This window comes from Sphaeramia orbicularis, chromosome 10 (assembly GCF_902148855.1).
Source record: "Sphaeramia orbicularis chromosome 10, fSphaOr1.1, whole genome shotgun sequence".
NCBI classification, from domain to species: Eukaryota; Metazoa; Chordata; class Actinopteri; order Kurtiformes; family Apogonidae; genus Sphaeramia; species Sphaeramia orbicularis.
The window spans coordinates 19,183,550-19,198,646 of NC_043966.1; the positions used below are offsets into that span (position 1 = coordinate 19,183,550).

Consider the following 15,097-nt stretch of genomic DNA (forward strand, 5'->3'; position numbering starts at 1 on the left):
TCATGTAGATGTTCATAAAAGCTCATATTAAAGTTGATGGTTCTTATATCAAAAACAGAGAAAAACTGCAGAAAAAGATACATTTTCAGTCAAATCTATCCTTAACTGAACATGAACCATGCGTCTCCATCCACTGTCATTGATCCTATTCCATGAGTTTTACTGGTGAATCAATGTTGTAGAAGATGATGGTGTTTCCATGGTAACTACGGAGCCTCTGAACATCCAAATGGACATATCTGATGACTATGAAAAGATGATCAAACTGCATTTTACACCAATTATTTCAACGTATTAATAGTTTAGTGGCTCAGAAGTTATTACGCATTATAGATCAGTAGATGGTTTGCGTTTCCAGTGGCTGTTTGGGTCTTTATGGGTCAAGAGTAAACTGAGGGAAAACTCAGGGGTTTGGGCTCTGGCTAAAGCCTGGTGACATTGTCATATGTGTGGAGGAAGCTGTTTATCACGTGTAATTCAAATTTTTGCTGAAGTAGTGACTTTAAACTTCCTCTTTTTTGGCATAAAATTGGTTCCTTTTTTTTTTTTTTAACTTTATGGTATGCATTTATTCATCAAAAGGTAATTAACGTCTTAGAAGAAAACAAACTCATCTTGACCTCACCCTTCATGTACAAATGCAACTGTACAGAGGTAGACAACACACTGTACTACTAGTAAACAGTAAACTAAAAGAAGGAATAAACATCATAAAAATAGATTAAATAATAATGTTAATAATTAAAATAATATCTAAAAGCTAAAGGTACAACAGTCCTAACCAAGACAGTCTGTAACTTCTGTCCGTATTGAAAAAAATAACTTGGTGCAACTGTATTTTTCTTGCAATCATGACCAAAACATTCAATACAGGGAAACGCGTTTACTAAAAATAATAGAGGATCCATAAGGAAATCTACAGCCAGAATTATTCAAGTTCTACTTTAACGTTCTTTCAAAATATCTGTGTTTTTCAGCAGATCCGAAATACAGTATACATGTACGGTGTCCCATTATAACCACAACTCCTCCAGAATTTGTAACTGGATTGATTTCGCAGGCAAGTTTTTAAAAGTGATCTGAAAAATCTTGTTTTGTTTTTCCAGTCAAGTTCACAACCCTCTTGACGTGTAGGAATCATCATCTATTATTGTTTTCAGCTCCAGTGCCCATTATTGTTTGATGTGTAACGTGTCATGTAACATATCCAACATTAGTTTGTTTATTGTGATGATACATAGGGTTCAAAGAGTATTTTCCTGTATTTTTATATTAAAAAGGACTTCCAAGCCTAACAATGACTCTGGATTAAACTCTAAAAGAAAAAAAAACAAACAAAAACAAAATACAGCTGAATGTGACAGAAAATAGGAAAACTGAAAGAATATTAAAACTTTATACCACAAGTGCTGCCTCTAAACTACAGTTAATGCATGACTCATTGCATTTTGTAAAGGTTTTACTATAAATTATTAAGCAGGGATTTAGGTCACATATAGGAGAGGTTTCACAATAGTACTTTCCAGTAGCGGATACTCCATCCTCTAATAAACTGGATACCGTTCTAAAAGCATCCTGGACAGGGCCCAGTAAAGCTGCTGCAGGGTTTAAGGTGCATTACTTCTTTCCTCAGTATTTTCACTCTCCACAGCAGCAAAGAGGCTCAAAGTATTTTTCTGCAGAAGCACAGTGCTCCCAGACAAGGGCTTATTACACATCAGTATTTATTTTTGTTAGCTTTTTCTCAAGGACACTGCAGTTAGTTGTGTGAAGACAACTAGGGAAAATGTGGCACTTGGCTTGGAAAGTGACTAAAGTGAATTAGTGATAATTAAAAGAATTGCTGAGTCACTGAACAGGCAGCTTTTTATTTAATTCTTCCACAAAACAAATATATAACTATGTATTTTATCATGCAAAAAAGGAACTGATGTTTGGAGTAGATAAGTTGTATGTTTGTGTTTTTGGACTGAACATGATAAAAAAAAAAAAAAAAAAAAAAAAAAAAAAAAAGAAAGAAATAATAACAATAATAAATGATGAATAAATAGTTGTAGCAGTACTTAATAAATGTAAATAAATGCCATAAAAGTAAAGTATAAATGTGTTTTTATTGTTTTACAGTTAATCTGATCTGTGGATGAATCAAAAATAAAAGCATGCTGCTCTGAGGTATCATCACATCTTTGTTTTTTTTCTTGTTGGGGCTTTTGTTTGCACTCGAATCACTGCCATCTACTTGTATATTTACGCTGCAATAGGTTATCAAAGAACAAAGGTAGCAGAGGCAAATATCAGTGGAGTCTGTGTAGGTCGCTGATAAAGATTAAAATAACCTGATAAAAATACTGCAGCAGCTCATGACTGACACAGATTTTGATGGTGGATGAAATTTGGCAGCTGTTTGAGTGAGTCATTGTTTGGACTGATAATCTATAAAACAGAAAACCCATCGCACAGGCACATTATGGAAGAGGCAGGCTTCTTGTCACTGTTGCTTAGCAACCGCGGGAGCTACAGAGCCAAATCCCTGTGGTGGTGAGCTGATGTTGAATTAGGTGGAGTGGGGGAAAAGAAAAGAAATCTTTGGAAAAGATGTGTTTCTAGCAGGCACAGGAGGAGGCGTAGATGTTCAGGTGTTCATTTCTTATTTTTGGATGTGTTGAATCTTAAGCTGCAGTGTAACACGATCTTTCTGTGTGCTTTGGCTTTTAAGAATTAACAGGTTCACTGGTGTGATTTTATGACTTGGTGAAATAAGGAAATATAACTACAAATCTGTCTTTTACAGGCACATTTGCTGCTTCACAAAGCCTGTGGGTAGTTTTATGTTTACAGAAGCTGGAGCATGTCTGCCGTTTAATCCATAAAACGGTGAATACATTTTAATTTCACAAGGAATGGAGTGACAGAGTTTCCAAAATAAGTTCTAATCAGAGGTTTGTGGTTAAAATAAAGTGTGTAAAGAACTTATATTTGACGCTAAATATGTTAAATATTAAATTGGAAAGACTGCCAGTGCAATATTCCCATCAGACAGACGCAGTTTTTGTATAACGCTGCAGTTCTCTCAGGGAACTGCAGTGGTGCTGCTGCTGTACAAATGCTGTCTCCAGGTTGATTTGCATTTCAGCTGCAGTGAGATGAGAATAGGTTTGATTTACCATATATACAGCAGCCAGGAACTTGCAACACGGATACTATTGTTTCTGCTATCCCCTGCGTATTTGCATGTTTATTACCCCTTTTGTGCATGCTAGTTTATGTAACTTGAGTCCACACTAAAGCAGATTCATGACAGGAGAGTGGCACACTGTTGAGAGACATGAAGTAAACTGTAAGCTAGAGTAAGTCACCCTGGATTAGATCTTCTGCTGAGCTTGTGTGCAGACAATAATCACTTAATAACATAGCGAGTGATAGTATTGAATTACAACCGCTTACGTCTACGTTGTTGTTGTCAGTAGCTGTCCTTGTTTGTAACTGTGCTCCTGCTTCAGTTTTACATGATTACGACTAAATTTTCCCTACAGTCTTTTATGTCAGTGATTAAATTCATTAACACCAGCTCGTGAATAAACACTACGTCCTCTATAGATGACATTTTGGACATTTAAAGCCAGCAGTGGATTTTGTCAGGAGGGAAAAGCCACTAACGAGAGCTGCTCACTTCTCTGCCATCTGTCTGCAGCCACATGGCCTGTCAAACTTTTCATGAAGACGAAGCTGAAGTGATTTTTGCTTACACATCACTTGGTTTTCTCTGAGGGCAAATCCTTAAATATGACAGAGAAGCTTCTTGAACAACAATCCCAGGGTAGCTCTTCAAAGTTCCTTCCTCTGAAGGACATTTTTGTAGCACCAGCGTTTATTGAGCAGACTGAGAGAGGTATTGGTTATCAACTCGCCTGCTATCATGACAAAAATATCCCCTTCTTTTGATAGCTACCAGGTGGCTTTGCAGTATGAAAGAGTCAATATTTGCATTTACATCAGGCAAACAGAAAGAATATGGTGTGACTGTCTTTGCTATGTGTCTGTAAAATACATCTGGGATATGGTTTAGGTCGATAACTTGTACGGTGACATATTATATTTGTCATGATCAGTGATAGTAAACTAGTTTTTACGATTATACTTTTCTCTTTTTTCCAGGTAACATCTAAAACTGAACAAAAGAAAAAAGAGAAAAGGATAATTACATTAACAGAAGACAAAATGAATGTTGTTAGCCTTAGTTTTTACAATGTTTTTCAGTATGATGCTGTTACAAAATCCAAATATAATATGTAGTGTGTTATAAAATTAATGTAATTCTTTCTGAAAGCTGTATTTGTACGACACCTGTCATGCAAGCCCCTTAAAAACAGGTTCAGATAGAAAATAAATAATAAGTTGAAACATGCAATAGCAAGCAAGATAACATTAATTAAAATGTTGGAATAGTAATGGAGAATTAACTCAATTTAAGGCCATCACATCGCAATTAAAAAATAACAGGAATACAGCAGAGTTAACCCAAATACAGTGAAACATAAAGCAACAAAGATGACCAAAATTAAAATACAAATTAATGTGTTGAATTTGCTATTAATTCAAAGGGAGTTACAATTATTGATGTATACAAATATATTAACCCATAAAGATCCAGTGCAACTTTTATGGCAGTTCCCAAGTGACTTTTTCCTCTATATTTAACCTTTCTTAAGTGATTTATCACCATTTATTGTAATATTATCCTCTGTTTTTTGTGTTTTTTCTATATTTCATTTACTGATCATGAAGACGTTCCGTAAAAGCTCAGAGCAAATTCAGTGGTTATTATATCAGAAACAGAGAAAACTGAAGAAAAGCTGACTTTTTCAGCAAAATACATCATTAACTGAACATAAACCAAGTGTCTCCATCCACTGTCATTGATCCAACTCCATGGGTTTTACTGGTGAATCAATGATGTAGAAGATGATGGTGTTTCCACGTTCACTATTAAGCCTCTGAACGTCCAAATGGGTCATATCTGATGATCATGAAAAGCCAACAAACTGTATTTTACACCAATTATTTACATGTATTGATAGAATTAGTGGACTAACAGTTAATAAACCAATGCTTCCCAACCTATTTTGGCTCGTGACCCCATTTTAGCATCACAAATTTCTGGCGAGCCCAGACATTTTTTTTGTTGTTGCTAAAATTAATGTTTTTTTCGGATCATGTAATAGTTTGCTATACTATGTTGCAAATAAATGTTCATTTTAGATGACATTTAGTCCATTTAATGTATATTATTATGGACGGAGACAGAAAAGCCAGGTGTAGATTACTGCACAAAGTGAGAATTTGATTTTCCTTGGTCAGGATATGTACAGTCAGTCCAGCTTGGATTTACAAGGCTGACAATTAATACTGAACAAACAAGAACTCAAACTATGAATTATGAAAGAGCTGCAGCATCTGAAACCGACCACAATGAACATTTGAAAGATAAACAGCACCACAGTGCTTCAGTTTCAGCTTCAGTGTTTGTCATGTCTTTTATGTATTGGGATTGTCTCTCTCAACTCACCATATATTTTTTTATTAGTAAGTTTGTATTTTTATTTGTATCAATTACCAGAAATTTCAAATGACCCCATTTGAATTCCAGGTGAACCCACTTTTTAATGATCAAACAATTTAGATCAGTAGATGCATTTTGGTCGATGGTGGATCTTTGGGTCTTTATGGGTTAATACAGTATATGAAAATATGAACATATCTCCAGCATTCTATTCTATTCTATTCTATTCTATTCTATTCTATTCTATTCTATTCTATTCTTATTTGGTTGAAAACTAGTGATCAACAACTACTGTACCTTGGGAGGGCTCATTCTATTCTATTCTATTCTATTCTATTCTATTCTATTCTATTCTATTCTATTCTATTCTATTCTTATTTGGTTGAAAATTAGACTCAGCTGAGATCAGACAACTCCCACCCAGTGTACTATTGTTATGTCTTCAACCTGTGATCAACAACTACTGTACTTTGGGAGGGCTCATTCTATTCTATTCTATTCTATTCTATTCTATTCTATTCTATTCTATTCTATTCTATTCTAATTTGGTTGAAAACTAGTGATCAACAACTACTGTACCTTGGGAGGGCTCATTCTATTCTATTCTATTCTATTCTATTCTATTCTATTCTATTCTATTCTATTCTTATTTGGTTGAAAACTAGACTCAGTTGAGATCAGACAACTCCCACCCAGTGTACTATTGTTATGTCTTCAACCTGTGAACAACAACTACTGCAGAGGGGGGAGGTGCCCACACTGAAGACTACTTTAATGTCTAATTTTGCTACTGGCCTTTTTAAAAAACAAATAATATTTACCACCTCCCGTGATATCCAGCACCGTGTCGGCTTTTTATTCTCAGAAAAATTCAATTTGTCATGACTTACTTTCCCACGACGGGGTGTAATAGCGTTATTATTTTCCGCCACCCCCCCTCCCGCTGCGGCCGCATTTGGTACGGTCCATAATGTTGAAGCGGCACCGTCCCCCTCAGTTCAGTTTATGCTAAGTCCGTATCCACTCCTACTACAGAGAAGGCGTCTATCGGTGTCCAAATCCGCTCTGTGAGCCGGGATGCTGGGGGGATCTGTGAACCTCGGGGGGGCTCCTGGGCATGGTTTTCACATCACCAGGAAATGAAATACTGTTGTGTTTGTATATATCTGTCATTAGCAGAAAACACGTAACGTTAGTGTCCGCATGAGAGAGACTCCTCTGGTGAATTTCAGCCCCTTTTTTTCCACATTTTCGGACGGTTGAGAAGCAGCAGCAGCAGCAGCAGTAGAGCCACAGGGAGTAGAACTAACAAGCCGCGGCCGCTTGACAGGTGCCGTCGCCCGGCTTCGCGAGGAGAGATGCCGCCCGTCCAGAGAACAATGTCCGATCTTCGTACTCGGGCGGAAGGTATGTAAAGACAATTTTACTACGTTTTGTGCTTTTAAGGAAGTGTTCTTCAGTAATTCCAGTGTTTTTTTTATGGGTATTTCCTCGTTAACTGCAAGGAGGCCGGCCCGGCAGCTTTGTGGAAGTACAGTAACTTGCTAGCTAATGCTGTGATTAAACGTTGCCCAAACAGGGGTCAAGAAACCTCCAAGGGGGGGTTTGGGAGTTTTCTGAAGGTGTGTCTAGGAAAAAGCAACTGGTTTAGTTTTAATATTTCAGTAAAAGTAAAGCCAAAATGAATAGGTCTGCTATCACGTACATGTCTGCAGAATGAACAAATGGAGGTTTTTGTCAGATAAATCCCTCCACATCCCAACATAGCTCAGGGTTAAAGGTGCACCTGTCTGGGTCTTCACTGAGACATCCTCCACCCAACGCAGGTGCCATGTTTTTTTGTTTTTTTTTTTTCCAAGTAGGAGAACTGGTCCAGGAATATCTCAAGTTGATGCTTATTCTCAGTTGCCTGCACAAGTCTGACAGTAAGAATAAGTATCCAGTCTATGGCATGTGGCGTGGGTCTAATAATACAGCCATTGTGTTTCAGCTGGGACCCTCACTCCTTCACTGCACCAGTAACTTTCCACTGCATCTCAGTTGTGTTTGCAAGGGAAAGCGGATGCAGATACACACATGTTACTTTAGCGTAATACTTAAAAGAAGATCTGTTTACATTAAACTTGGAAGCCAGCTTAGGTTGCTCATCTCTTAACTATAGCTCTAGATGTTAGGGTGTGTTTGCTTATCCACCTACTGCCGGATACATACAGGCCTGTTGGCTGGCTGCAGGTGAACTATCCTGCAGGGCATCAATGTGAAGTCTTTAAATTCCTCGAATTTATGTTTCATTGCTGACCCTGACCTCTCTCTCAGAGCAGAATTTATCTGAATTGGTCAACACACGCTTGTGTTATTTATGATTTTTTACTGCAGTATCAGTTTCTCCTTGCACTAAATGAAATGGTGTGGCTGTGGATTTATTTTAGATGGCTTATGTTTGATTAATAACCGTTAAGGCCCCGACTAATATATCAGTTTGAGTTATTACTGTTGTTGGCTGAAAAGCAAGCAACTTGACCTCCCTTAGTGAGTTAGAATGAACTGACTTTAATTTATACGCCTGGATAAGTTGATAAAGCACTGTGGTTTTCATTAAGAAATGGATTACAATATTCTATTTACCAGTGATGTAGTAATTTAACTATTTGGGACAATTTAATTGTTTAATATTATTTCATACTTGAGGTTTTCTTGAACCGGATCTTTCTGTTTGAGAAAATAATGCATTTTTAAAGAGATGTGTGGCTCTACTTAAAAAATTCAGTACGTGTGAACATGTACTGTACTGAAAGCTGCTGCAGAAAACACAAAACTAAGCCCAGCTTGGAATATTGTAAGATATTCATCCAGAGGTCCACCGATAATGTTTTTAAAGTTTGTTATAGAAGCCGTGATATAGTCAGGAACAGGTAAAAGCTGATAGGCAGTAAATGGCCTCATATCAAACGGTAAAAAAATTAGACTGTTGGAAGTGAACGAAGTCATGCAGAACCACTTAAGTCTTGGAAGATGCTATTTTTATGTTGTGCTCATACATAATTATGTAATGAACAAGTTGATATCGTGTTTGCACAAAATGTTTGGAAGTAGATAATTATTTTGTATATGTAAGATTATTTTTTGCAGACATCATAGGAAGTTATGCAAAGGAGATAAACAGTCACTGTAGGTGCTCTGTAAAAGCAAAATAATAAATGAAAGAATATAAAGAAATCTGCATCACTGGGCTCAAAGTAATTAATCAAGAAGTTTGGATTGAATATCAAACTGACGGTAAAAATGGATGGGAGTCTTAGTCAAGTTCTTTTTTTTTTTTTTTTAGCTAGTATTTAAAGTCAGTGATTCCATATTAGCCATCAGCCACTGTTTGAGCCAAATTCTTCCTATACTGACAAAGTCAGCGTAATTGGCTAAACTGATTACTCAGTCAGTGTCTACATGCAACTAGTGCTCACTGAAAAAAAATCTCATTTTGATTGGGAAGAGCTCTTTCCTTATATTTCTCATTCATTACCTGTCATACATTCATTTGGGATGTGTTTACGGCACATGCTCATATCAGCCCTAATTTTCATTTCACTGCCATAACTAAATGAACATGCACATGTACAAAGGACTGCCTGCATTTTGATGAATAAGAAAAATAACTTTATTCACACTCTGTATTTTAACATTTGATCATTTAGACGAAGCTGCGGTTAGTCTTCATTTACTGTCTGATTAATGGGGTAGGGATACAGGTAAGGCTAGGTTAGGGTTATTAGTCTAATAGTGACTTGAATTCATTTTGTCTTCACAGCATTGAATACAGTGTATTATCGCACACTGCAGGTTTTTCTCATAGTGTGCAGACCTACTAGCGACATTTTGTTTGTGTTGAACTTACTGAAAAACAAACTTTATTGGAGTTATATTCTACTTCACCATAACGTAATATAGTCTAACAGTACTGTACAGATGGATGAAAATTTAAAGGAAAAAACAATACGTCACCATTTGCTACCAAAACAACTTTAATGTCACTTGTTGGTTGAATAAGTCTGTCCACTTAGCTGGTAGGATGAGTGGTTTGATGACAGTGATAGAGAGTAAAGGGAGACATCCTATCAACACTGATGTGATAATGTATGTTTATCTGCAGAACTTTGCTCTGATATCATGTTTCATTAATTTCCAACTGTGTCAGATTCTTCAGTTCATCAGTTTTCATTCTCCAAACTTTTGTTATCATATTGGCCTTTAACAACCCACTGTCATTTGACCTTTGATGGAGAATGCTATCTAACATATTGATCCAAATTCTCCATAGATCAGCAAAGTTGAGATTTGGTGACTGCAGGCCATTGCATATGGTTTGCATCCTGTCCACCCTCATGAAATCCCTGAGTGAGCCCTCATGCCTTATGCATTGAGGCATTGTCACCCTGGAAGAGACCACTGTCCTCAGGTGTTTCCAATAATTTGTCACCCATTAGTATGTAGATGTGTATTCCCAACAGGTGGTCTTTGATGCCAAATTTCCCAGTCTGTCAGAACGCATCACTGCAGTTTAGTGACAGTTGTGTTGTGGTGGTGCAATCCTCTGTCAGATTTTAAAGCATTTGGGAAAAGTTATGTAAGTTTAGTAATGGAAACTGATATACTTCCAACAGAAAAGATGAGATATTTCGTGAATAGAGTGGTAGTAGTACCGAACATTTCACGTCTAAAGTGTGTGTGATGGTAGTTTTGTGATTTGTCCTTAAAAATCCTTCTCAGAGTTGGTCATTGTTAAGCAATTTGCCACAGAAAAACTCTCAGTGTAATACCACAGAAGAATCATGGACTCTAGAGGTAATCTGAATTATTGAACACTAATATAGATACCATAGAAAACTGTTGACAGATGCGGCTGCTGCAGTCACAAGAGTGAACGCATGAATTATGCAGCAGCTATTACTGTCACCCCCAACCCCCAGCTACCACACATTGCCGTTTTAGGTTGGGTTGCAAAGAGCCAAGGGTTTATTTTGCTGTTTCTTTGCTTCATAGTACTAAGCATACGCTGTCATTCCCCTCCTTCATTTAGACAGTGTAATGTTCTATATGCAGGCATCTTTCCGAATGTTTGACGCCAGGTTGATGACCCACACTTCTGACCCAGAAGCGAGCATTTTCCAGCTTTACGGCTCCATATCTAGTTAACTGTTTTGCTCAATCACACGTTTGTTCCACAACATTTCTTATGGTTGTTTTTATGAGCCAAGCACACTCCCCACCTTTGAGTTTTATTTTTTAATCACCACAGTGCATCAGGCAGGCTTCCATCTAGAAAGGGCTGCCCTATGCCAGGCTTACCACCTAATCCATCAGCAGCCTGTCTGTCAGCTCGTCATGATGCACACTGCACAGTCTTGCCCACCACGTGCAGCTCCGCTCCTTGTCACTTCTCTCCGCCGTAACTGTGGAAACATCCAACATCACTGCCAGCCGGCGCCTGCATGTATTGCCAAAATAACCTTATCTAGGACACTTGGAGTACAGGTGACGTCAGCATGTTTAATATGTGATTTTCTGGTGATAGACAGCCACCTTCAGACATTTAGCGGGTAGGCGCTTAATGCCTGCTTTTGCTGTCGAGATGGGAAAGCTGATCGACAGAAGCTGCAAGTTAAGGCTGGACAGATGGCAACAAATGTCCTGTTTGCTGTCTTAGCTTGCATGCTTATCTGTAGACAGACCAAATCCCTTCTCACAATTGACACTAAAGGTGGAGATAGGCAGGTAAGCCTATCCTCGGAATGAATCATTCAAAAGACATAATGCTTGTCTGTTAGTGTCAGCGGATTTGTACGTTAGAAAGTGTTTTCCGCCATCTGATTGGCTACAAACTACTTTAAAAAGAAAATTAGTGTGCCTGTGCTCAAAGCATTATAGCTCTACCTTACTGTCAATGTAAAGATTATTTTTTTTCATGTGTAAGTGAAGCAGGACGTTTCCTCGTAGTATTTCAATAACACCGGCTAAGCCTCAGTCTGCCTGAATAGTGGTAGCAGTATGGGTATGGAGGCTAGAGGGGGATAGACTGCTCCCTTCTGAGGGGAGAGCTGCCCATGTGCCTGGCGGATCACTGGCTGATAATAATGTGGCACAAAAGCCCAACACGCCTCTAAATCCCCTGTCTGGGGCCGCTGGTGTGTCATGTCAAGTTCCCTCGGGGCTCTCTACTGTCTATGTGCCGGCATGGGACATCTCCTCTCCTCTATTTTCCACTTCATGTCCCGGCTCCATCACTAACCTGCAGCCAGTCTAATATGTGTTTCTTCAGATATTCATTTTCTTCACTTCAGTAATTCTCTTCTGACTGTAAGGCAAAGTGAATGTGGCAGGTCAATCTAAGAAAGAGGAGATGAGGAGAAAGCACGTGATCACGTAGGGAGTGGTGCGAAGATGAGGCGTCTGTGGTTAAGCCAGCATATTTAATACTTACTCATAAACATCCAAAAAAGGAATTAAGATACTTATCACCTTCTTAGATTAAGGGATATAAATTCACTTGTCATCTCTTAATTTTCAGTTTACAATACATCCAAACCCCAGATGAATAAATGTAAGATGTGTATGTGTATGTGATTCACACAAAAGCAACAAATATTTGAGAAACTGGAGAAACTGGAACTGCAACAGAACACGTGCACCCTTTGGCTAACTTCACACCGCCAGTCTTACTGCTCAATTCTAATTTATTTTTGAGATCAAATTTTTTTGTTTGGCTGTTGACATTATTTTTTACAGTGTGTTTGAGATCAGATTCTAGCGTGAACTGGTTATTCTTGAACTGAGCCACAGCACAAATAGAAGTAGTTACATGTGTTGAGATCATTTTCTTCAGTAAAAGAGAAAATACTCCACTGCACCTAAAAGTCGTCCATTCAGAAAGTTTCTTCTTAGTTACTCACATATTGCATAAGTAAAAATAAGTATAATCTCTGTTTATTGTAGAGTAAAAATGTCCCTGTCAGATGATTTGGATTCAGTTCAAGTCTTTGCACTATTTTCTATACAGTATATTAGTGTTTCTCTTCAGTGTAGTGCTGGGACATCAAAGTGGCATGAATTCTGATTAGACTGAGGCAATGTGGAGAAAGATCAGGTCTGTATCTGATTCAGGACTAGATATGGAATTGGTACAGATCAGACCTGAAATGTAGATTTGTGCTGCCATCATGAGTCACATCAGAACAGATGGGGACACATTTATTTGCAGTGTTAACGTAGCCTTTTTTGCTTAAATGAAAATATTGCCAGTGTTTGCTTTTGTTTGAGCATTACAGTAATGTGTATTGGAAGTACAATTCTTTAGTTTCACATGTTTTATCCTCAGCTCTTTGGCATTGTCGGTAAAAAAGTTTTACTGCAATGTTACATCCTAATTGACTCCGACATCTTGACTCCGTCCCTGACCTGCTCTTTTACAGAATTGATTCGAACCTCTCATCTGCAGGTCAGCTGAAGATTCTCCATAATGCTGCTCAGATCGAACCTTTTTTATGGGCTACTGGAAAGCTGCTTGCAAAGAAATAAATCTTCAATATTTGCACAAATTGGCACTCTGCTCATGAGCTACACTGTAACTCAGTTTTGACCTCCTTTTCCCAAACATCAAAAAATTCATGAGAGCAACATTAGACAGTGAAGAAGTGGATCCAAACTGTATCGTGACTCATAATATTTTGGTAATCCAGAGTCTGGTGTCTTGGCCTGATGCCTGGTTGTCTTTTTGAAGCACACATGCATGAACAGCAGGAAAAATTTCCCTTGCCAACACGTGCCACGAGATAGTGAGTGTGATTGTGTCTCAGTGTGATGACAAGGTCAGATGGAGATGTGTTGACAGGCACTCCACAGGAAAGCAACACCATCGATGGTTAGGAAGATGAAACTCTTACTGCCCTTGACCCTCAAGATCTCATGCGTTTTATGACCTGCTTCCTGACTTCATGTCCAAATAGGTCACAGTTCTGACCCTACACATACAGGGTGGTTTAGAAGAACACACAGGACTTCCAGGAATAGGAACTTGCACAGCTCTATTTACTAGGTAATATGTAGTTTTATTTACATTTAATATATGAGGTGTGTGACAGTCCTCCAAATTTATTTAAGTTCAGAGCTTGATTTTTCTTTGTTTCTGACATTTTTTAAGGAATAATCTAAAAGGAATAGAATAATTTTCAGATGTATGTTCTACTCCGACTCAATAATGTGGATGTCTGGACCTGGTTACAGCCTCAGAACTGTTACACTAATCTTTCTACTAATTACCTGGTAGTTCTAAATGTAGATATTATGGGGATTATTGACTCAACAAACATACATTAATATAACATCACTGAAGAAATTTAAAGTTTTAATCAGCATTTTTGTGAATTTTTTTTTTTTTTTTTTTTTTTACTTCCAAACGTCCTGTTGATCACATATTCATTCATTATTTATTTGTTGTGCACTGGCTCGAAACCTTTTTTTTGGGTGGGTTGTATTAATATAGAAGTGGTGAGGTGTCCAGGGTGTACCCCTCCTTTGCCTGTTTGTGGACGGGATAGGCTCGGGCACTGAAAGATAGATGGATGGTTTTAATAATATATTGTAATAACATACTCTTTGTTTATAATGTGACCTCTCTATGTGTACTGTTTATGTCTGATTTAGATAGTTTGATCGATGTATATTTTAATAACTTTTTTTCTTACTGTTTAACTGAAGCCACTTGACAACATGTGGTTTTGCAGTGTGGATGTGGGTATTTAAGATATTTAAGATTGTTATCCTTATCATTTATCAGACATTTGAGGAAGAGACCTGTGCTCTAAATGTTGCACAGAGGAAAAAAAATTCTTTCGATGTCGGCTTTTAAATCTATCTGTGCCTTTTTTCTACTAGTACATACCGAATGGGTGCGTCTTCTTTGTTGTTTCTCATTGTACTAGCATGATTCTTTCTTTCCCGCATAGGTAGAAAGAAAAGAATGATAGAAGCATTGGTGCAACTGATTGTGCTATTAATAGTCTGAACATGAGCATACAGTATGTGTTGTGCACATGTGATACTTTGTTGTGTTGGCAGATGGAGGTGCCAATTTTGTCTGTTAAGCAAACTCTTCCCTAACATGTCACGTCAGGTCAGTGAGCATCACAGAAACACTGAGATGGATTAATTGTTATGCTCGGCCATTTGGATATTACAGCTATTTTTATAAACAATCTGACAGTAATTGGGAAGAATGTCGCAGTCATGTCTTTTGCTCTGAACCCAGTTGCTTTTTTAATAACTGATAACTGTAAGCAAAGACACAGGAAGACCTCTTTCTACTCACTGCACAATATAAATATCATCCAGCTGTCTAGTTTGGCACCGATCCTAAATATACTGAGTTTTTCCCAGCAATTTCAACAAAGTAGTTATTTACTTGTTAAGGAGAATCTTACTGAAGCTACTTGACTGGACATGCTCCCGGGCCCTGTTCTGTCTACCAGAGTTGTACCGGTACCAGTCACA

The 15,097-nt window shown here is 37.8% G+C and overlaps 1 protein-coding gene across 1 annotated transcript in view; it reads left to right on the forward strand.

Moving 5' to 3' along the window:
- The first annotated feature begins 6,564 nt into the window (after nucleotides 1-6,564).
- The window catches only part of atp8a1 (ATPase phospholipid transporting 8A1), a 119,809-nt gene continuing 111,276 nt past the window's right edge, over nucleotides 6,565-15,097 (forward strand). The window contains exon 1 of the mRNA XM_030146162.1: nucleotides 6,565-6,967. Coding sequence (XP_030002022.1) covers nucleotides 6,919-6,967 — 49 coding nt within the window. The 5' untranslated portion in view covers nucleotides 6,565-6,918. The remainder of the gene's footprint in view (nucleotides 6,968-15,097) is intronic.